At 32.9% G+C, this 23816-nt stretch overlaps 1 protein-coding gene across 1 annotated transcript in view; it reads right to left on the bottom strand.

The window, feature by feature from the left end:
• Positions 1-23816, bottom strand: part of LOC127720567 (neprilysin-4-like) — a 107911-nt gene that overhangs the window by 55923 nt on the left and 28172 nt on the right. The window contains exon 2 of the mRNA XM_052227178.1: positions 3532-3611. Within this exon, the coding sequence (XP_052083138.1) occupies positions 3532-3599 (68 nt within the window). The 5' untranslated portion in view covers positions 3600-3611. The remainder of the gene's footprint in view (positions 1-3531; positions 3612-23816) is intronic.

Below are 23816 nucleotides of genomic sequence, written 5' to 3' on the forward strand. Positions count from 1 at the left end.
ATGATAAGATTGTACACCTTCATGGATTGTTATGAAACTTGGACAGAAGCTAATCTTCAAGACCAAGAAATAGCATCTAAAGAAAAAGTTTGAATTTTCTTTTAAATTCTATATTTTACTGATAAATGGACTCACTTTTTAAGTCAACATTATACTTTTAAACTGACAGCAGCAATCGTAGGCGAGACACAGGGTTCCGCGGAACCCATAACGATTTTTTTTTCTATATTTGATTTACTTGTTCTTACTATCTTCCCACAAATCCTTAAAAAAACATTAAGATTTATCGTTCATGGAATACCAACTTTCATGGAATTCACGCTTAATTAAACCAGTAAGTTCATTACTCATCATACCGCATATACATTGAAATGTAACATACAAGGTCAATGAATTCAAATCCGAGATTCACTTTTTTTACATAAATAAAATATTTCACAGTAAGTACGATACAAATCATCCATTTTTAAAATATCTTGAAAGCATCAATCAACACAAAGTACCTCACAAGAAAACAATTTATAATCTACGTGACCGAAAACCTCTACGTTATCAAAAATAATAATCAGACTCTTTGACAAATTGTATTCCTATATAAGACCGATTATCCGTAGATAAAGCAAGTATTTGAAGATAAATACATATGCCATTGTAATTATACATGTTTAAAAGCTGCTTGTGAGGGCTGTTACAGTAATTGTTGGTAACACTTGGATGCTAGCTGAAACGCTTCAAAGTGTTTATTGTGACATTTGTTCGCAGACAATAAAAATAACATGTAGTACTAACAACACAATTACTGACACTTTCGTTGGAGAATTGCGGTATGACACGCAAAAGAAATGTTTGTATAACTAATAAATTATTTGTGAGGTTAAGTATACTTTTTAATGCAACTAGACTTGTATTGATCTAAATGTCCTTTTGATTGAAAGTAATCGTGGTATTCTACTAAATTGTTTATATCAATACAAGTATTATGTATTAGATGTTGTCTTCTCGTATCTGAGTGGCGTTACATGTGATTGTGTATGTATTAGATGTTGTCTTCTCATATCTGAGTTGCGTTACTCGTGATGGTGTATGTATTAGATGAAATCTTCTCATATCTGAGTGACGTCACTCGTAATGCTGTATGTATTAGATATTGTCTTCTCATATCTGAGTGGCGTTACTCGTGATGGTGTATGTATTAGATGAAGTCTTCTCATATCTGAGTGGAGTTAGTCCAATTAAGAATTATGTCGTGAAAAAATAGAAAGAAAAAAAAAAGAAAAAAAAGACATTTTTGAATATTGATTTTCAAATTATTTCCACAAAGTAAACAGCAGTAATTTATATTTCTATCCATATCTTGTGCAAATGAGTTAATTAAAGTTAACAAAACAAAAATGAATGATATTAGAGAAAAAATATTAAGTAGTGTATTGTTGAGGAAGTTTGTCACATGATACAGAGTTAGAAAAAATAAATTCATGACACAAAACCAGTACACACAAAAACCAAAGGAACGGCGCTTTATTTTTTGTCTTGCATCTCAAAGTCAGAGTCAAATCTGAGGCCTTCAACACGGAGCAAAACAGCTCTCACCTCACTGCAAATTGAAGACGGCCCCTGTGTCTGTCCGAAATCAGGAGCATGTAGTTCAGTGGTTATCGTTTGTAGCTGTATATCATATTTGTTTTTCGTTTGTTGTTTTGTACATAAATCAGGCCGTTGGTGAACTCGGTGAATTTTATACATTTGTTTTATTTCAAATTCTTTTATAGCTTGCTATGTAGTATGGGTTTTGTTCATTGTTCAGGCCAAACGGTCACCTGTCGATCAGTAATCTACCTCATTTGGTCTCTGGTAAATAGTTGTCTTATTGGCAATCATACATCTCTTTATTTTATGGGGACTCGGTGGGCGAGTTGTATAAGTAGTCGAACTACTTAACACTAGCCCGTCAACACTGATGTTGTGAGTTCGAATCCCTCAAAGGGCAGGTGCACTCGACTTCAATCTTAATTGACTAGGATTGTCAGTTTTCCTACCGAAGGTCGGTGGTTCTCTTCATGCTGCGTACTTATATTTTGCTCAAAGTTGATTGTCGCACAATAATTTACAAAAGTGCAAATAACAAATTCGGAACTATCCCTTATTTCAAAAATCGAATATTCCGTTTCCTTTTATTCGCAATTTAAAAATAGCAGTAATTATAAAGTCGACAAGTAATTTCTGTATATTGTTCATTTAGTTAGAGAATCAAAGTATGTCGAAATCTGGTCTTACTAATTATTTTTTAGACCTAAAAGAAACATATTTCTCTTTTTCACCCTGTAGATCAAACAGAAGAGGGGCGAAAGATAACAGAGGGACATTAAAACTCATATGTTGAAAATAAACAGACAACGCCATGGCTAAAAAAGAAAAAGACCAATAGACAAACAATAGTACACAACACACAACATAGAAAACTAAAGACTGAGCAACACGAACCCCCACCAAAAATTGGGGGTGATCTCAGGTGATCCGGAAGGGTAAGCAGATTCTGATCCACATGTGACACCCGTCGTGTTGCTCATGTTATTACCAACCCAGTAATAAGCAATTCGATTGGTTACAATTTAGCCTCTTGTTTTATAATTTTTATTATATTTAGTTTTTCAGAAAATACTGTTTTCGTTTTGATTTGTTTTTGGTAAATTTCATTTCGTTTCCTTCCATTCTTATTCCGTTTCGTACTTGTAACAGGTATCCACTTTTTAGTTTTTTCCCCTTTCCTATATTTTAATCAAAAAATAAAAAAATTCAAACTTTTAAAAAGCAAAATGATCAAAACTGTACGTTCAGTTTAGAATTTTTAAAGTTTGCTGAAATATCTAAACTATTAAAATTTAAAACGAAGTTTATAATTTTGAAATTTTAATTATTTGGCGGAATTTTCAAAATTCGAAATTTTTTTAAAAAAAATGGAATTTTAATATTTTAAAACTTTGATCAAAAATCAAAAAAACTAAAATTTGAAAACTTTTTGAAATTTTGAATTGAAAAGTGTTACACGGACCGAAACGCCATCTAACCCAGCTATACATTCATCATACTTCAAGCCATACCTCGTGCAAACTGGCCAAACATTTAAGAACTGAATGCTTCTTTTTGTAAATTTATTGGGGTGTAAAATGTCCGCACGGTATACGCTTTTACAACCCTATAAAATTACTAAAAGAAGCATTCAATACCTATAATTACATTTTTTTGCTAGGATCATGAAAACACGATTTCTATCAAGTTTTTCTTTTATTTACCTGTGCACTTTTTTGTGGAAGTTCGTGTCATCATGGATGTTTGTTTCATTTCATTTTAAAATGAAGGTTAATTTCAGAATGACGCCAGATTGCTGTTAGCCAATCAAAATAACGTATTATAATGAAACATACATGTAATTTAATTATTAGATAATGCGTTCTCAATTCTCTGAATACAAGTAAGACAGACAGGCATATCTTTGTAAAGCTCTGATGAAAACAAAAGAAAATATTTACATACCTGGAAAATTTAACCTGTGCTGCACCATCTTCTGGAATGTAATATTTCCCTTTACCATTTACATCCATTTCAATGCTCACCTAAAACATAGTTATATAATAAAGGAAATCAGTTATTTAGCCTAACCATACTATGACAGTTAATCACTTGTGACTTCAGGCAATTCACTAATGTGTAATGTGCTTTGTGCGTAGAGAAATAAATGTGTTGTTTGGTTGTATTTGTATATACTGTTCTTATTCTAATTCTGAAAATCTGTTATTCTTTTAAACGTTAATTACAGTTCTTAATTAGTTTATCTTTGTGCTGCCCTTTAACCAGTAATTTAATTTTTTCATGTCAGCCCTGAAATTTAAGCTCTCAGAAATCATTTTTCCATAAATGATTATAAAAAATAACAGATGCAGCAAATCTGACAGAACGATATGCTCAGAATGTCAAGTTCCACCTGCGTTCTTTTTGAAAACAATTAGGTGTCAACGATCGTTTTTTCTACCAAAAGCTGAACATTCTCTTTTTCTAAGTTATAAGTAGTGTGTATTTATATAATTTACAAAGGTATATCATTAACGTGTTTTATGTGTATCAGTACCAGGCCAAAGTCAAGAACCTCTGTGGTTTCCTTAGTTACTTAGTATACCAGTTAACGTTCTTTAATATAAAAATAAGGAGATGTGGTATGATTGCCAATAAGACAACTATCCACCAAAGTTCAAATGAAGTGGATGTAAACAATTATAGGCAACCGTACGGCCTTCAACAATGAGAAAAACCCATACCGTATGGTCGGCTATAAAAGGCCCCGACATGAAAAATATGAAACAATTAAATTGAGAAAATTAACAGCCTAATTTATAACAAAACAATTTACGAAAATCAAATATGACAGACATGAACCAACGACAACCACTGAACTACAGGCTCCTGACTTGGGACAGGCACATAAAGAATATGGCGGGGTTAAACATCTTTAATTTTGCTTACGATTACAGATCTTTTGATGATATTTTTTTCACTAGACTCTAGCCGGTTTATAGTTTGCCTATGACAGTCTTTTTAACTCTAGATGAAATGTTTTTATCGTTGGGTTGCTGTTGACCTTTTACTTAAAATCTTTTTCAATGCAAACAGAGTTTCATGAAATAAAGCTAATATAAATTTGCATCAATTTGTTGTTTCACCGAAGTCCTTTCAAAATGTTGTTATCAGGTCTTTGACTACTTTAATCGTAAGAATTGTATTATTGTCCTATAAGATATTATAAATTAATTAAAGGGTTGACAAGTTTGCGATATACTTCCTCAATATAACCTTTCTGAATACAAGTTGATAATCATTTCCAATATGTTTGAAGCATTGTTTGATTGATAGGTATGGTGTGACTAATCGTTTCCCACTTACAATGCATTCCTCTACTGATAATCAATCTTAGCAGAGATTTCCTATCAGTGTTTTAGTAAATGACTTTAATCTTTTCTGTTTCTCATTTAGACATTGGTTTTCAGTTCGTATGGCACTGGAGAATGGCATTCCATTGCAGATCATTTTATTTCCATTAGCTCTCATTCAGATATGTTTTTCAGATATACATGTCATTCAGTTGTAAACAGTTTTCAGGTTCTGATAGTTCTTGAAACTTAATTGAATTTCAATCTTCAAAAATCGATATAACACACTAGTAGTTAAAAGATTTTCCAACAATCTAGGAGTAATACCACCATTGTTTTCCCCTGTTAATCTTTGTTAAATTGTGACTTTTCAAAAAAAAATGTGCAGAATTCATCTTTGTTTCAAATAAAAAATACTTGGCATGTGTAAATTTTTATCCTGTCCAGTACTGCAGTAATCATTTCACAAAACATTTTATTGCTTATAAGATAATAACCATCACCGGAAGTTAACCAATCAAATTTTAACCCCTATTTTTCCTGTTTACAAGCTTTAGTAACCATGTCACCTCAAGTTTCCAAAAATATTTAATAGAAACACCAAATAAAAAAAAGAATGGTGCTCTCTGACACTCACGATATATGTTACGGCTCACATTTTTTTTCTGCAATGAAAAATGCATGGATAATTTTCTACAACTGTCAAACTCAAGGGAATATTTTTTCGACCTTTCGGATGTGACGCACTATGATTTGGTGGTATTACACCTTACGCATATATTCATAATTTAAAGATGCGTTTTTTTCACCTTAACCTAATGCTGTAGAATTAGACGATTTTATACATTATTGTATATTTATATGAAAATATAGGGACATGTGGTATGATTACACAAGAGACACCTAGCCACAAGACTGCAAATGCATGGGTGTAAGCCACTATAGGTTACCGCTAGTATTTGCAATAATAAGCTAAACCATGGCATTTTTTTTTCTTTAAATATATTAAAATTGTAGTTCACAAGTAGCTTTTTTAGGACTTTACAATGTGATTAGCTGCTCAGAAACGACAAATGAATTAGTCAAATAATATCAATGTTTGCCAACATGATATTGGATACCATACAGACTATCAATACAAGTTATTATACTTCAAGTTAAAATACCAGAATTTTATTGGCTAATATTCAATTCAAATTCAAATTCTTTATTTAACCTCAGACACATTAAGTGTACAAGAGGACAATAAACTAACATTGTATACATAAATGATGGCAGGCAAGACTGACAAAATATAGAGAAAATATAGTAAAATCGAACATATGATATCATGCTTCAAAACAATATTGAAATTCAATCTGATACATGTTTTTTTTTCTAAAAAATACTTCGAGATTTTTTTCAGGAACAATGACAGGTATTTGTATAGTCGAACATGACATAAAGATAACATATTTTTCATTTTTATCTTACTTGGATTTGTACTATAGTAACTAGGTACATATGTTTTTCTAAGTTTTACAAATGGTGGAAATACACATTGGAATCAATAATAAAATTCATTCCCGATTCCGTTTTTGCAAAGGTTACAAGTTCTATTCTCTTTAAGTATCCCGGCCCATCTTTCAGTTTCTATAGGAAATCTAATATTTGCACATCTCAATTAAGTAATGAATACCCTTTCATGTTCCTCGAGATTCATCAAATATTTTTCCAATTCAAACTTATTTTTGAATAGAGAATAGAATTCTCCCCTTGAAGAATTTTGAATCTGCAATACCCAATGCTGAATGAATTGATCGGTTAGTCTTTGTCTTATATTTGATTTAAGCTGGTTTTTATCCATATGTACCTGGTTACTCCAAACAAAACTCAATCCACAATCGTCCAAAGTAGATTTAATGTACGAAATCCATTTGAACTTTTTAGGACTAGTTTTATGTAATTCAAACATTAATTCATACATAATTGTTGATAATTCATGATCATTTATCAATAAATTATTCCAGAAAGACAACATTTTTTGTTTTATTACAATTTCTAAAGGATATCTCCCATTTTCACCATAAACCATGTAGTTAGGTGTGGTGTTTCTAAGTTTCAGTATTTTTTTGCAAAATTGAAGATGCATTTTTTTCTATACAGTTTTTATTTTCAAAACCCCACACTTCAGCTGAATATAACAAAACTGGAACAACAAGACAATCAAAAAGTTTAAATTGTAAATCGATAAGTATACTGATATTTTGTATTTTATAGAATAAGGCATAAAGTGCCTTCTGAGCTTTATCATGTAATTTCTTTGTAGCAGTTGGAAAAGTTCCATTGTAATTAAACATGACCCCACCAATCTCACAGTTGAATATGTCCGAGTACTCTTTACCAAGTTTGACTCGTGTCTTTAAATTTTGGTACATATTATAAATAACAGTTAGAATTTTACCCCTGATACCAGATTTTTGCAATTTATTCCACAGCCCTAGTCTCCAAATGGTGTCAAAAGCAGACTTAAAATCAACGAATGTACAATAAAGTTTCCCGCCAAATGAAAAGTAAATAATGACTAAGGCGTACAAGACAAATATGTTATCAATAGTTGAGTGTCCTTTACGAAAACCAGCCTGTGAGCTTGAAATAAGGGAGATACAATCTGATAGTTTACCAAGTTTATTATTTAGGATAGACGAAAATAATTTGCTGAAACAAGAATTTAAGGTAATACCCCTGTAACAATTTGGGTCCGACCTTGTAACCTTGTTTTTGAATATTGGCACTAATATTCCAGCATCCCATTTTTCTGGTATTACTCCAGTATCAAAAATCAAGTTAAATAATTTTACACATACAGGCATAAGAGTGTTAACAGTACTCTTTATATATTCACTCAAGACACCATCATCACCACTTGATTTATTATTCTTCAAATTACTAATAGCGAGTTTAATTTCTTCTTCGCTTATAATACCATTAAGGATAAAATTAATATTTTCTGGTATAATATCATGTTCAAAAACAAAATCTCCAGGATTTTCATCTGCCTCATCGTTTTTGTTTAACTCCCTAAAATGTTCATACAAAGATTCAATAGAAATATCATTTATATTATCTGTTTTTGATTTGCGAAAATTATTTAAAATCTTCCAAAAAGATTTGCTATCACTTTTGGAAAGGTTCCGAAGATCGTCTGCAATCTTTTGCTGATATTTCTTGTAAGCAATGTTTAATGTGCTTTTATATTTTTTGCTAGATTCAATCATCAATCTTCTATTTTCGGCATTCTTTACAAAACTATACCTCTTGCGTGCTTTATGAAAACCTTTTTATAAATTATAGTCAATCATCAGTCCAGTGGTTATGTTTGTAGTCTTTCTATACGAATACTAGCAAGATTTGTCACACTAACTATAGAACGACTGTAAGGTCTATTTTAGTATATATCACAAAAACCAGCAGACCAGTGTAACAAATCTAATGAGTTAAAAAATACATTATTTATCAGTTATAAGAAGTAAGTGAATGACTGACACATAAAAGCTGGTGACCAAATCTTTGGTTTCTGTGTTTCAACTTCTTCATCATCAGAACTAGCAGGTAAAACATTTGAAGATCGGATAGTGTTGGCATAAAACGGTACAGGTTGTTGTATTTGAAAAGCATTTGCATGGCTTGGAGGGAAACAGTTGTACATGTTTTGCCCTACTTGTTGTATATGGTGAAATTCTGGGTTAAATCCAGTTGGCATCTGTTGGTTCACAAACGGAAAACCACAAACTACATTGCCAGGATAATAAGTCGGAAAATTAATAGGAAATGGATTTGGACTATTAACATATTCGGAACAGTGCATTTGTTGCCTTACAGTCTGTCTGACTTTCTGCGGAGTGACGGTACACATTTTTTTAGAAGGCGGAGAGTCAGTAATGCTTGAATCGGAATCATATTCCCTTTTTTTTTTAGTATTGACCTCCATAATTTTCTTTGGAAATTCTAATTTATCGTTTTGCGAAACTGTAGGAATTCTATTATCATATGCTGTTTGAAGCGCCATAACATCTCTCAAAAGAACACTGGATTGGGAGTATTTGGTTGGGTTACTCTTCCTAAGCCTATCCTTCACTACTTTCGTGAATGAGTTACCAGATTTTGCCTCATAAGCAGTAGCACGTACAAGCTCATCCTCCAAATCAGCAATTTCATTTTTGATGTTTTTGAGCCGATTTTGTATTTTCTTTTTGTCATCTCGATACTCTTTGTGTTTTGTCTTTTTGGCCACATGATCGGTAATCGTTGCACTTTTCATTTCGACAAACAGAATTTCCTTTGTTATTATCTGCCTTATGGCCACGAACATGACAATTTGTGCACCTAAAAGTACAATGTTTTAAATGCAAGTTAAAATTGAAAAGCGAAAACACTCGGTAAATTCGTGTGAAAAAAATGATGCTGCGTTCACACGTAATGCGTTTTCTATTATTTGTTGTTTGAAATGTTTCGAAAACATTTTACATTACACAATAAATGTAGGTGTGAACTAACGATCATGTGTTGTATTATCTTCTATACAAAAAGCAATTATGTTCAAAGTTATGTAAATTCTTTGTTTTATGTGCATTGAATTTTAAGATCGGAATTTTCAAATAAATATCAAATGTCCAACAGCTCATACACTCCGAGGCGGGTGGGGAGCAAGAAGGTGAACTATGGATTTTTTTATCAATAGTACCGCTTAAGTCGACGCTAGGGGCCGTCTTGACCTTGTTGTAGGGTATGAATGATTCGTTCATTGTTGAAGACCCTTCTTCAACTGTCAAGATGAAGAACAGGAATAAAAGCCCTGTACATTGATAATTTTCTATGTTTTCTATGTATTGTATGCGATTTTGTCTCATATACATTTACTCCATATCCTTTCATTTTCTATCTATAGTCATATTGATTTAATTGGTTCGTATTCAATTTGAAAACATAACACCTGTTTACTGTACTGTATAATGCAGTTTGTGTACAATTTTAATATAAACGTTACATTGATGACGCCGACGCCAACGACGCCTGAAACAGCATACCTGTTCTATTTTATGTTGTCCGTGACTTTACTTTCGCCCCCCCCCCCTTTTCCCCGTACTTCGGCCCACATCTAGAAAGGGCAAATTTAGGTCCAGATCAAGAATGGAGATACTATCTTTTTAAATTTACCTGTAATGCAAGCTTCCTTGTGGAGCAGGCTCACAAATAGGCATCTCAAGTTCAGCCAACTTTTGTTCATCGTCGGCTAACTCTTGTTTCTTTTGGCGGATTTTCTCTTCGGTTGAATAACAATTTTTTCGGATAACTGGGTTTTCGACTTTTTCTTGTACATTTTTGTTTACACTTGCAAGTTCATTTAATGCGAATTCCATCCGTCTCATTTCTCCAAGCGATAGATCATTTCCAAATATAAAATGAATGTCATCTGGAGTTTTTAAACACCGTAGAGAAGCTACATTTGTGAATTTATGTCTTATAGAATGTTCAGCAAATCTTGCAAATTCGGGACCAATTTGATATAGAAATTTTCTGACTGTCATATCATCCATTTTTATCAAGTAACACAGAACAAAGTTGTAAGTAAGGACAAGTAAAACACGTGAGTAGATTTATTTAGTGAGTTTTTTTCATGTTGACATTTGATTAGATATGTACACGTTTACTGTTACTGTACGGTATCAGGTGAAAGAAATTAAAATGACAGACAAGTATATGTAAGAGAATGATAATCCCTTTCTTCATGATTAAGTACGAGCGTTAGCGAGTACTTATCATGAAGTAAGGGATTATCATTCTCTTACAAACTTAGAATATTGTAAAGTGCTCAAGGCTCAAATGATCTATTCAAGAATTAGTTTCATTGTCAGTGCAATGTTTATAATTAATGCATGACTTTTTTTTTCGGCATGTCATTTATAGATTAGTTTTAGTGAAGTGAGGACTTTCTTATCATTTGGGAAATATTTAAAAAAAAAATGTGTTATAGATATTAGGTGACACAACAGTAGAAAGAAAAGGTAGGAATTGTATGTTTCCTGATTGTGAGTATGAATGTAAATCATGTAATATTTTAGTGAGGAATTATCCTTTTTTTATTTACAGTTTAAACCAATAAATACATTTGAGTTACAACTAAATTTTATTTCACAGCCAATATTTTGGTCCGGCTTTTTACATCAAATACAGTTTCATTATGTCAGGGAAATGTTCAAAAATAGTGCCCTTAAAAGTTTTTAATATGTTCAAAATTAAACTCCTCTGTTTTTTTTTTATCGGAATACATGTATTGGAAATAACTATTTTCCACAACCGCTGATCAAGTAATTAAAGTTTTGGAAAGCTAAAGATTTAGGTTATTTTTTATCTGAAAGTTTTTTTTTCTTTCTATTTTTTTGCATTGCTTTTGTATTGTTTAATTTTATAGTAATTTGAAGTTATAAATATTTTCATAATAACATTCATGGTACCAATTTTACTGCACCAGTAAACTTCAACTTATTTTGAGATTTTTGTTTGTTTCACAATTCAACTTTTAGTCAGTTTCAATCACTGTGTGATAAATCCTTTCAATCTGATAAATGTGCTTTGGGGCAGTTGTAACTCATTTATAGAAACTCTTTGTTTTGAACTGTAAATAGACCCAAATAATAGGATAATCCCTTACTAAGAACATGATTTACATTCATTCTTCACAAATAAGAGGCATCCAATCCTACAATTTCATTGGTCGAGAGTACTTTGCAATATTCTAAGGAAAATAAGTATGGAAGAAAATACAAACCAGGAATTTCCACTAATATAGAGTTAAAGGAAAAAGTGATAAGACTTTACAAAACAGGGAGATTTTCTAATTCGCAAATAGGACGACATTGTGAAATATCGCACAATACTGTAGAAAAAATAGTTCAGAAATTACGAATTGACGGGACGTTGTCACCTGTAAAAACCCGTTCTGGACCTGATAGAATCAAGAGTTCAAACGAGATTGTACAAGCGGTACAATATTATAAATCAAGGAAGCCGTCTATTTTCTCTCCGAAATCCATAAGCGATTGTTAGTTGATGGTATAACAACACGAGAAAACGTACCAAGTGTATCAACAATATCAAAAATTTTAAACAACGACTTAAAGATGTCATTTAAGAAGCTGAAAACGTATGCAAGAGAGTCCCTAGATGCTGGTGTTCAAGTTAAATTTGATGAATATATTGACAATATAAGTACAAAAAATCCATATACACTTCATTTTTTTTATGAATCATCTGTGGTCAAAACTACTGGAAATAGACTATATGGACATTCACTTATAGGTGAAAAGGCTATTGAAGTCCATAGGTATGCATCCAATGCAACGTATACGGTTAATTTACTTCAGGGACCTTTTGGAATTGAATATTTTGATATAGTTGATGGAGCATCAAACGGACTTGTTATGCTAGACTTTTTTGGTAATGCATTCCAAGCAGCAGATATATATGGAAATGCAGTTCTACAAGCCGGGGACACCGTTATCATGGACAATTGTCGTTTTCACCATGGCCGGTTTGTTGAGGGTCATATGAGAACTTTGTGTAACCAGCATAATGTCGAACTTTTGTTTCAACCACCATACCATCCAGACCTGAACCCATGCGAAAACTGTTTTAAAGTAATGAAGGATTTTTTACGTCGCCACACCAGGTTTGCATCAGATTTAACAGAAATAGCTATATGCGATGGTCTAAATACTATAACTCCTTCAAAAACACTGTCAATGTTTCGTGAGTGTAGCTATTTGTAAATTAAAAATATTAGAAAATAAGTAACCTTTTGTTATTTTTTTTCAGATGCTGTGAATTTTCCCGTGTGTGTGGCTGAATGCGAGACATATGCATTATTTTCTTCCAGGTTTATTGTTTGTGGTTTTACTATACGGTTATCAAGTTTATTGTTTGTGATATTACTATACGGTTATCAAGTCTATTTTGTTTGTCATTTTACTATACGGTTATCAGATGTATTGTTTGTCATTTCATTATACGGTTATCAGGTATCTTATCTTGTTAGTCTTATTTCTATACTACAATCAGGTGTTGATTGAGCAATTAAACCAAACAAGGTAATCTTGTGGTACACGAAGCGTTACTAAAAGAACTTGTAAAGAATAGATTGACTAACAAAAGTAAATTATAGTCAATTATCAGTCCAGTGGTTAAGTTTGTAGTCTTTCTATGCGACTACTAGCAAGACTTGTCACACTTACTGTAGAACGACTGTAAATCGTCTAATTTGCCTCGAGTATGTGTGAGCAGTGAAGCTTGAAATTCAAAACAAAGCGCACTGTGGCAATCAGAAAATAACGGTTCAAATTCAGCTATAGCAAATTTTGTCAACAAGGCAAATAACTGAGAAGATAAAATTAAATAGTCAACAACACTGATATCTTTGCATGTTCTTGCTCCTACACCTTTATCCTCACCGACCCTCGAATTAACAATATAGATATTTAATTTTTTGCATAGATTCAAGAGTCTGTGACCATAATTGTTTGGTTTACAATAACATCCACTCACTCGATGCAATGGAATATTATTTCTCAGTAGATTTTGATAATCAAATAAATATTCCAAAATTTCATTATCTTAATCAAGATTTAAAATATCTATGATATTGTCATCTGGAATAATGTAATCAGGTAACACACTAGTTTTGAAATTAAAATCACCAATCAAACCATATTCTAGTTTTTCTTTTTTCAAAAATAACATCAGTTCATTTTCAATTTCGTCAAACGCTTCAACATTTGAGTACTTAGTATTTTCAGGTGGTATGTATATGCAACCCAATAAAATATCTGTCTTTAGATTAAAAAGCAATTTTGAAATCTGCATTCAATAAACAAATTGACAGCCAGTTTCATGAAATATAATATACATTTCAAATATCTTTTTGTAAACAATTGCTATACCACCTGATGCTTCTTGGATTTTTTTTCTGTTTTTAGTTTTACAAACATAATAACAAGGCAGATCAAGAATATCAAATTCAGTTAGTTTAGTTTCTACAAATAAAAGAATATCATTTTTGTTTATAAGATCAACAAACTCTGGAAAATAACAACTTAGATTTTATACCACAAATGTTTGATAAACAACATTTCAAGTCATTCACATTGCATGGTTGTCCTCCTGTACTGTACCCCTAACTTCTTGTCCCATCACGGTTTTCCGATCTAGGGGGATGGGGGTAGTACCGCTTATGGTCGATGTAAAGTTTATCGTCCCGTAAGACAGCATGGTGGTTCTTACTTCTTGCGTCTTTCAGAATTGGTATCAGTTGTCTTCGTCTGTCGGCTACTTCGAAGGGAAATTGCTCATAGACAGAATATCTAGGATTTTCTCGTAATTTGTCTCTGGCGATTGCAAGTACTCTGTCCCTGTCCTTGCGCCTCTCGAATTTAGCAACAATACTTCTGGGAGTACCATCTGTTTTTGACTTAAGCCTATGGACTACATGGAAGTTGATGTTATCTTTAATTTGTAGCACTTCACTCATGAATTATTTGACTTTAGCTTCAGTGTTCTCTAGTTCGTTATAATTTTCAACGTCAGCTATGCCTTTGAAAATTAAATTGTCCCTCATTGATCTTGTTTGAGATTCGACCACTCTCTCCCTCAATGCATTGTTCTCCTGACTTATTTGCTGGTTTTCATATTCGACATGAGCAAGTCTATCTCGAAATTCAATTGTCTGTTTCCCGTAATTTTCCATACTTGAGTTAATAGATGTAAATTGACTCTTAATATCTCCAATGTCTTTGTCAAGTGACTTACAGTGACTTTCAATACTCAACATTCGGTTACATAAGTCATCTAGAATATTTAATTTGGACAGTTTTTCGTTGACTTCAACCATGAATCTGTCTAGACGTTCATAGAATGGCATAGGTGGAGACTGCGAGAATGATAGTTGTTGTTGGAGGAGTGCCGGTTGAAAAGGTGTCTGTACATTTGCTGGTGTCGGATGAGGGGCCTGCATTTGAATAGGTACTGTAGACGGACTATATGGAGAATTATGAATGCCTTGACCAGATAATGCCTGATGAGCAGCACTATATGCTCCACAAATCGTATTTTAGTCATTTTGAGGAGTTGTGAGTTGTGTTGTCATTGCATTTGCGGTTGCCGCCATTTTGTAGGTCTCGTAGCTGGAGACGGGGTACTTGTGTCACTTCGATTCCCCTTTTTACTTGTTTCCATTGAAATCACCACATAAACTTACAAGTTTCATTATATTAAATCTAATCACTACTGTTTCCCATAATTGATTTATCCTTTACTTGTCCAAAATCAACAGTAATCACCATTGTGTACACCTGAATACGAGGGAGATAATTCACTCTATCCCATGGCTCAGCGGGAGACCAATTAGACCAATCAAAAATCGACAGTGAATTGAATTACATCAATAAAAACATTACATACTTAATAGACATTTAAATGATAACTTACATTCCTTAAACTGGTGTCGTACATTTATTTCAAAAGAATGATATGTACTTACATGAGTATTTATATTGCGGTTTTGAAGGGGGAAAAACAAATCCAAGAATACAACATAGCTTATACTCTTAATATGCACCGTTGTATAGAGTATTAGTCGGTGTGAGGAATACTCTAATTGCTCTAATTCATGTTTTACGTATCATGAAACAAAAAAAAATGAAGATACTTCTTCCATCACCTACTAATGTAAAATGATTGAAAATGTCGTCATGCATGTAATATTTTTATCAGTTCGTCTCCTCTATGGTGGTAATGAGAGTTAAAGCACCGGGTTAAACATTCCACACTCATTGTTTAGATATAATGTGTCATTTTGAATAAAAGAGACCGGAAATTCTTCTTCGGGAGCGAGAATGTGTAAATCTTCATCGAATGCGTAAACATTAGGAACATATTGTCTTCGTAGAGCCTAATCATCATTATGATCTCATATTAGGAATTCACGAAAATTATTCTTTATAGAATCTCTAACTTTCATTTTTTTGTAATATATAAATTATGTTATCGATGTTCGTTAAAACTACATTCATCTGAAAGTTCACTTGAGATATATTAAGTTTAATGTTCACTTGAGATACATTAAAGTCAATGCTCACTTGAGATCAACTAAATTGGGTGTTCAGTAATAGTTACCCCATGAGTACGCGATGTGTCAGTGTAAGATCACCCCGATGGCCGGAGGCCAGAGGGTGATCTAACACTGACACACCAAGTCCGAATGGGATAACTATTTTATATCCCAGCTGTTCTAGATTAGATAAAAAAAAACTTTTACGCTTCTTAAAATTTAGTTTAGAACGCCATACAATCATTATAATATACTTTATATATTACTATATAGTATATATCCTTTATGAGCCCGGACACAATGTTTAAATATGTTAAATTAACAGGTAGTTTGCATCCAGTCGTCCTGGCGTAGGGGTATGAATCGTGGGTCTATATGCTAATGGTCTTGAGTTCGAATCCCAGCATAGACAAAGGATTTTTTCTACATAAATTTTGATAGATAGTCTTTTCCGTATAAATAATTCTAAGTTTTATTGTGGATTTGACATTCCCGCCAAAATGTTACAGAACAAAGAAAAGCATGCAGAACAAAGAAACTCAAGCTAAACTTTTATATATTTGCCTTTTCCTGCCTATTGATTTGATTCTGCACATGATTCTGCACATGAATCTGCTGCCATCAATTTATTAACCCCAAAGTTTGACTGGAATATAGGAATATGGTCATCCCTAGGTCTTCTTTAGACCGACAGTAAAGCCCTTGTCCAAGTTTTGCGTTCGTTTGGCTATGCGGGATGTTTAAATTCACAGTCACGAATGAGAGTTAATTCTGTTAATTCAAAGACATATACATTTGTAGAGAGAGTGCCACACTCTCCGCAGTAAAGGACCCTTGCAATAACTCTTTAATTGATGGATTCGTAAGTAGCCTGTTGCAAGGCTTAATATCTCTTCCTATTCAATATACCTTTATATTACAATGGCATTCTAAATCCCTATTCAATCCCGGTAATATTCCTGTTACATGACATACCTTATGTACTAATTGTTTATTCGTCGTCGACCTGAATATGCATAGAATATTTGCCACTGGGTGTAAAGCAAACATCAATCGACCAACCAAACAACCATCAATGTATTAATGCCCCAGTTGCTGGAGGAGTCCACTCAATTCGGGAAGACAATTTCAAGTGAATGGTGTGTATAATGATTGCGCTATTTAATCGTTTTTTTTTTTTAATAACTGAGCAATATTTTGAATTTTTGATAAAAACAAAAATTGATATATAACTTAATTCAAAATATTATTTATTAAAAATAGTTTATTCAATAGATGTTTTTCCTTAAATATTCATAATAAAATTCACTGTCAGAATATCTAGATTTGTGTACACATGTTAAGTGTGCCTACATTAACTATCGACTGCATGTAATCAAAACCTGATTTTAACATCATGTAAACATTGATTTTTATCAATGAGAAGTAGTAATTTATCGCAGTAGAAGTCGAATGTTCATTTAAGATACGGTACACTTAGTTGAGTGTTTACTTTAGTTACATCAACTCCCTAATGCACGATCTAACTTTTATTTTAATTGTTAATTTATACTCGTACTAAACCTGAATGAAGTATTTGCCACTGGACGCAAACAATAATCAATCAATTTGAAAAATTGAAATGTATTTATGTATGTATTTATGTTTCTGGATGAGTCCATCCAATTAGGGAAGGCAATTTCAAGTGAATGATGTGTGTGATGAATGCGTTGAGTCTTAAATGAAGTTAGTAAAGCTATTAGGTCGTTTTTTAAATAACTGAGGAATATTTTGAGTTTTGGACAAATGAATTAGTAAATCTATGAATTCATGATATTATTAATATCATGTTTATTAAAAAAATGTTTATTCCTTAAATATTCAAAATAAAACTCCCTTTCTGGATAACTAGTTTCAAGTACACTAATCTACACTAGGCCTACATTGATATCGACAGAATGTGATCAAAACCTGATTTAAACAACGGAATGCAGTAGTGTTTAGCTTACGTGTTGAGGACACTTACACCGCACCGAGTTTAGCTTACGTGTTGAGGACACATACACCACACCGAGTTTAGCTAACGTGTTGAGGACACTTACACCACACTGAGTTTAGCTTACGTGTTGAGGTCACTTACACCACACCGAGTTTAGCTCAATGTGAACACGGCCTTAGATACATTTAGTTGAATATTCACTTGAGGCGCATTAAATTAGATGTTCATTTAAGAAACGCTTAGTTGAATGTTCACTTGAGATACATTAGATTAGATGTTCATTTAAGATACACTAAGTTAAATTTTCATTTAAGATACATTACGTTAAATGTTCACTTGGATACATTAAATTGTCAATCCAGTAATCTGCATCAGGAACAGTCAATACGTGTCTCTTGAACAATCTGCATTAGGCACGCTCGATACGTGTGTTTTGAATAATTTGCATCAGAAGCGGTCGATTTGATAAATCTGCATGGGACCGCACAATAATGTCTCCTGAATAGTACGCATCAGGATCGCTCGATACGTGTCTCTTAAATAATTTCCATCTGGAACACCCAATTCGTGTCTCTTAAACAATCTTTATGTGGAACCCTCAATACGTGTCAATTGAATAACGCTCGATAATTTCCAACTGATTTTTATTGCGTGTTCTTATGTTAAGTTGTGACATCACTGTTCCAAGTACGGAAGAGAGTTGACCGCCCGCAAACATGTTTAACCTCTGCACATGTGTTAAGTGCCTGGTCTTAAGTCATGAGCCTGTAGTTCATTTGTTGTTGTTGGTTGCTGTCTGTCCCATTTGTGTTTTTTTTTTGTACAAAAATCAGGCTGTTGAATTGAAAGTTCCAACCTTTCTAAAAACGTGTGACACCGATTTCAGTAAATATATACATGTGAACATAAAGATAGACACAAAGCTGTCTACAGTTTATCATAAAGCAAGTTCGTAGACATATTTTGGATGTTATTTTGAAAATATTCCGGGCTAAAGGCACATATTAGCTGTTATACTAATTGACAAAGTAATTAGACATTCAATTATATTCACCCTTTGATAGACAATAAACGAAGCATAGCAAGCGATATCTAATTATGTTGACTCATAGCGACGCTAATAATTCGTGTTTAAGATTAGGTTAATATACATTACTGTATTCATTAGTTCTTTGTCGATGATTTATTATTAATGAAAATCATTACTTTTACACTCACACCTTTGTAGAGTTATGAAATTTACCACATTAGTCCAGCAATCCAACTTTCTTATAATAATTGACAGAAATGATGTTCTATCTGTTTTGGACGTTTTGAATAGGCATTAGCTACACCGATGACGCATATGATACCTATTTTAGACGTTTTGATTTGGTCATTAATTACATCAAGGACGCATATGATGTCTGTCTTGGACGTTTTGATAGGTAGGAACTTAATTACACCGAGGATGCATATTTTTTCACTGTTTTGGATGGTTTGATTATTGGTCATTGGTTACACCGAATACGTGTATGATATTTGTTTTTGACGTTCTGGATGGTCATTAGTTACAGCAGTGACGTGTATTATACCGGTTTTGAACGTTTTGATTGGTCACTAGTCACACCTATTTTTGGACATTTTGATTGGTTTGTTACACCGATGACGCGTACATTTCAGTGTGCACTTCACGTGTTTCTGGAATGAACCTTTATCGCTATTTTACGAAATTTTCCTTTGATCTTACTGACTAATAATTTCCTTTCTCAGCACAGTAGAGTGATATGAAAAATAATCGCTAGAAACTAAGGGCGCACGTGCCGTTGTCAATGAAATTAACAACGTCGTCATAGGTAAAATAGCGATAAACAGATTATCATTGGTCATCTCAACTCGATTGCTTTTCTCACTTTCGCCGTACCGGCTCAAGCGAAAAAATCAATCTCGTTGAGATGACCAACGATAATCTATAATTATCAGGTATGACAAGACATTATACAGCAGCTGTCGTGCAGAAATTACTTGTATAAAAAATAATGAATAAACAAACAAACAATATTTTGGACCAAATTTCTATTTCAAAAAACAACGGCAGACATTATCTATTAACCAAGCTCTGTTCTTTACCTATAAATAAATTAAATAAAATTTTAGAGGATTGCAACACAATTTCATACTGCAGTCCTAAGTATGAAATCGTTCAAATTATAATGGCATATTGTTATTCTAAACTGTTTCCCAAAATTGATCACCCTGAAGATCATAAAAAACATTTTATCAAAATACAGTATGTCAATGAAGGTTTTGATTTTGTAAATATTGCCGGTATTTTTAACGACCATTCTGTTAAAGAACAAATTCCTGGATATTTTGATAATACTGAATTCCCTCCTATTTGTTATATTTACAAGAAATCTACCCGGAAATTTGTGTTTAATTATAGCCAAGTCTGTAAAGATGTAAATATCAGTGAAAATACACCTACGTCATGTAATTGTAGTAATTCCAAATACACTTATGGCCCCATTTTCCATGTTATAACAGGAGACCTTAACATCGTTCGCGACCGAGAGTTAAAAACATTCCTCAGTAAAGGACCTAAATATCGTCCCCCGTCAATTATTAATTGGAATGAGTGTCGTAATATCATCCACGACTCACTTCGTGCTTACTGTTTGAAATGGATAAAACGGGAAAAAGCTGACAAAAAATCTTTGGACTCTTTTTTTAATTCAGTAATGAAGATAGTTGATATACGTATACAACATTTTAAAGAACATTTTACTCTTAGCAACAACCATAAAAATCCTATTTCTCGTATCAAACATAAACTAAAAGAACTAGCCAAGGAATTTGTTTTTGTCCCGGCTGATAAAGCTGCTAATAATATCATTATAGTTTGACGTAAATTTTACATTGAGGTTCTGCAAAAGGAAATCATCAGTTCACCAACATTCCAACTGACTTCATTTTCAGAAACCGATATCTGTAACAAACATAAACTATTAGCTACTTCTTTACAAGCAGAACCAAATACAATTAAAGTCCCAACTATGTACTGGCTTCCGAAGCTACACAAATCACACCTTACAAATATAGATTTATTTCGTCTTCAAGCCATTGTTCCACTACTAAATTGTCTATTCTACTTACTAGTACACTTGGTTCAATCAAAAACCTGATAATAAATTGTTCAAATAACCTTTGAAAATAGTGGAATTAATTACTTTTGGAGTGTCAAAAACTCGTTGGAAGTACTTGATAAATTGCATGCATATATTGGTGATTTTGAATCTGTTCAAAGTTTTGATTTTTCTACCCTATATACCACTTTGCCTCATATTCTTATTAAGAAAAAATTCACACACCTAATTAAATGGGCATTTAAAAAGTCGGAATGCGAATACATATGTTCAAACTCTTTGAGGTCATTTTTTAGTAGCAACAAACAAAAGAGCTATGTCAATTGGACATGCTTTGATACGATATCTGCCCTTGAATTTTTACTTGATAACATTTTTGTTCGCTTTGGAGATTCCGTATATCGTCAAGTTATCGGAATTCCAATGGGGACTAACTGTGCACCACTTATTGCGGACCTGTTTTTGTATTGTTATGAGTTACAATTTATGACTAAAATCAGCAAAGACCCATCGAAACAACATCTAATAAAAAAATTTAACAATACTTTTAGATATTTGGATGATATATTGGCTCTCAATAATGACGACTTCAGTATGTATACTAAAGAAATTTATCCTGTTGAACTTACTTTAAATAAAGCTAATACTAACAATGACCACTGTCCTTTCCTCGATCTTGATATCTATATCATTAACGGGAAGCTTAATACAAAAATTTATGATAAAAGAGATGATTTTTCATTTCCTATCGTTAATTATCCATTTTTAGATGGTGACGTTCCCTTGTCACCATCTTATGGTGTTTATATATCTCAACTTGTACGATTCACTCGTGTATGTAACAACGTATTAGATTTTAGCGATAGAAATTTATGTATTACTGAAAAATTATTACACCAGGGTTTTCGATATCATAAACTAGTCAAAACATTTACCAAATTTTATCATCGGTATAAGGACATCATTCGTAAATATAACTCAACATGCAGACATCTTATACGTTCGGGTATTTCACATCCAATCTTTTATGGTAATATTCTTTACAGAGCACAAACATGTCAGTATTCACCTCAAAAGCTAACAAATTAACCTTTAAACAGACTTATTAAGAAGGGATATAGTTACGATACTGTTGTCAGGCCATTAAAGATTGCATATTTTGGCTTTAATATTGATTCACTTATAGGGTCTTTGCGTTGGAATTTAATACATTTATTTCAAAACCAGTTGTTGGCATGACACGAGTTATGTTCTTCTCATATATTTTATGACAGTATAATACTAAACCCCTAACAGGAGGGATTATGCCTGATATTCATATGATGAAGACATAATCTTTCAATCAGTTTAATTGAGGTCTGGAGCTGGCATGTCAGTAACTGCTAGAAGTCTGTTGTTATTTATGTATTATTGTCAGTTTGTTTATTTTCTTTTGTTTCCCATTCTGACATCGGACTCGGACTTCTCTTATAGTGAGTTTTACTGTGCGTACTGTTTGTTTTTTCTACATTGGCTAGAGGTATAGGGGGGAGGGTTGAGATCTCAAAAAAAATGTTTAACCCCGCCGCATTTTTGCGCCTGTCCCAAGTCAGGAGCCTCTAGCCTTTGTTAGTCTTGTATCATTTTTAATTTTAGTTTCCTGTGTATAATTTGGAGTTTAGTATGACGTCCATTATCACTGAACTAGTATACATATTTGTTTAGGGGCCAGCTGAAGGACGCCTCCGGGTGCGGGAGTTTCTCGCTGCATTGAAGACCCATTGGTGGCCTTCGGCTGTTGTCTGCTCTATGGTCGGGTTGTTGTCTCTTTGACACATTCCCCATTTCCATTCTCAATTTTAATAAATGTATAATTTGTTAATCAATATAGAAGATGAAAAAAAATACAAAATATTAAACGTTGAATCTCTTTGCGATTATTTTTATACATAGCTGAATTCTATTGACAGCTGTATGCTAGACTACACTGCGTAATATTATTGATGACTTGTGATTATAAACCATGTTATGCTCTACGAACATTTTCCCATGATGTGTAACACACTTTACTAATCTATAGTTTGTCCATTGTGATCGGCAGTTCATTTTCATACTTCCGCACTAACACGTAATAATTTTGAAGACAATTGCCGTTTAAAAAACTTTTACAATCGTTTAAAATTGTATAATGTGATAGTTTAACAAATTACTTTTTACTAAATTTAAACTTAAAAAACTTCGAATTTTCGAAATACTTAGGATTTCTACCCATAGAATAGATTATCTTAGCTGTATTTGGTAAAACATTTCGGAATTTCGGGTCCCCAATGTTCTTCTATTTCCGTACTTTATTTGGCATTTTTTTTACTTTTTTTTTATTCGCGCGTCACTGATGATTCTTCTGTAGAATTAACGCGCGTCTGGCGTTCAAATGTTTAATCCTGTTACCTATGATGATATCTATGATGATATCTCGAAAACCATAATTCACAACTTGGTTTAAATCGGCACGATTAAGAATCGATATACGATTTAAAATCGATATGTGATTGATTTTTTTTGTTTAACGCCACTTTAAGCCCTATTTGCTAATTTGTGGCGGCCAGTTATTATTGGTGAAGTGCCCAGAGAGAACCACCGACCTTCAGCAGGAAAACTGGCATCCATAGTCAATT

This window comes from Mytilus californianus, unplaced genomic scaffold (genome assembly GCF_021869535.1).
Source record: "Mytilus californianus isolate M0D057914Y unplaced genomic scaffold, xbMytCali1.0.p SCAF_11, whole genome shotgun sequence".
In the NCBI taxonomy this organism is placed as follows: Eukaryota; Metazoa; Mollusca; class Bivalvia; order Mytilida; family Mytilidae; genus Mytilus; species Mytilus californianus.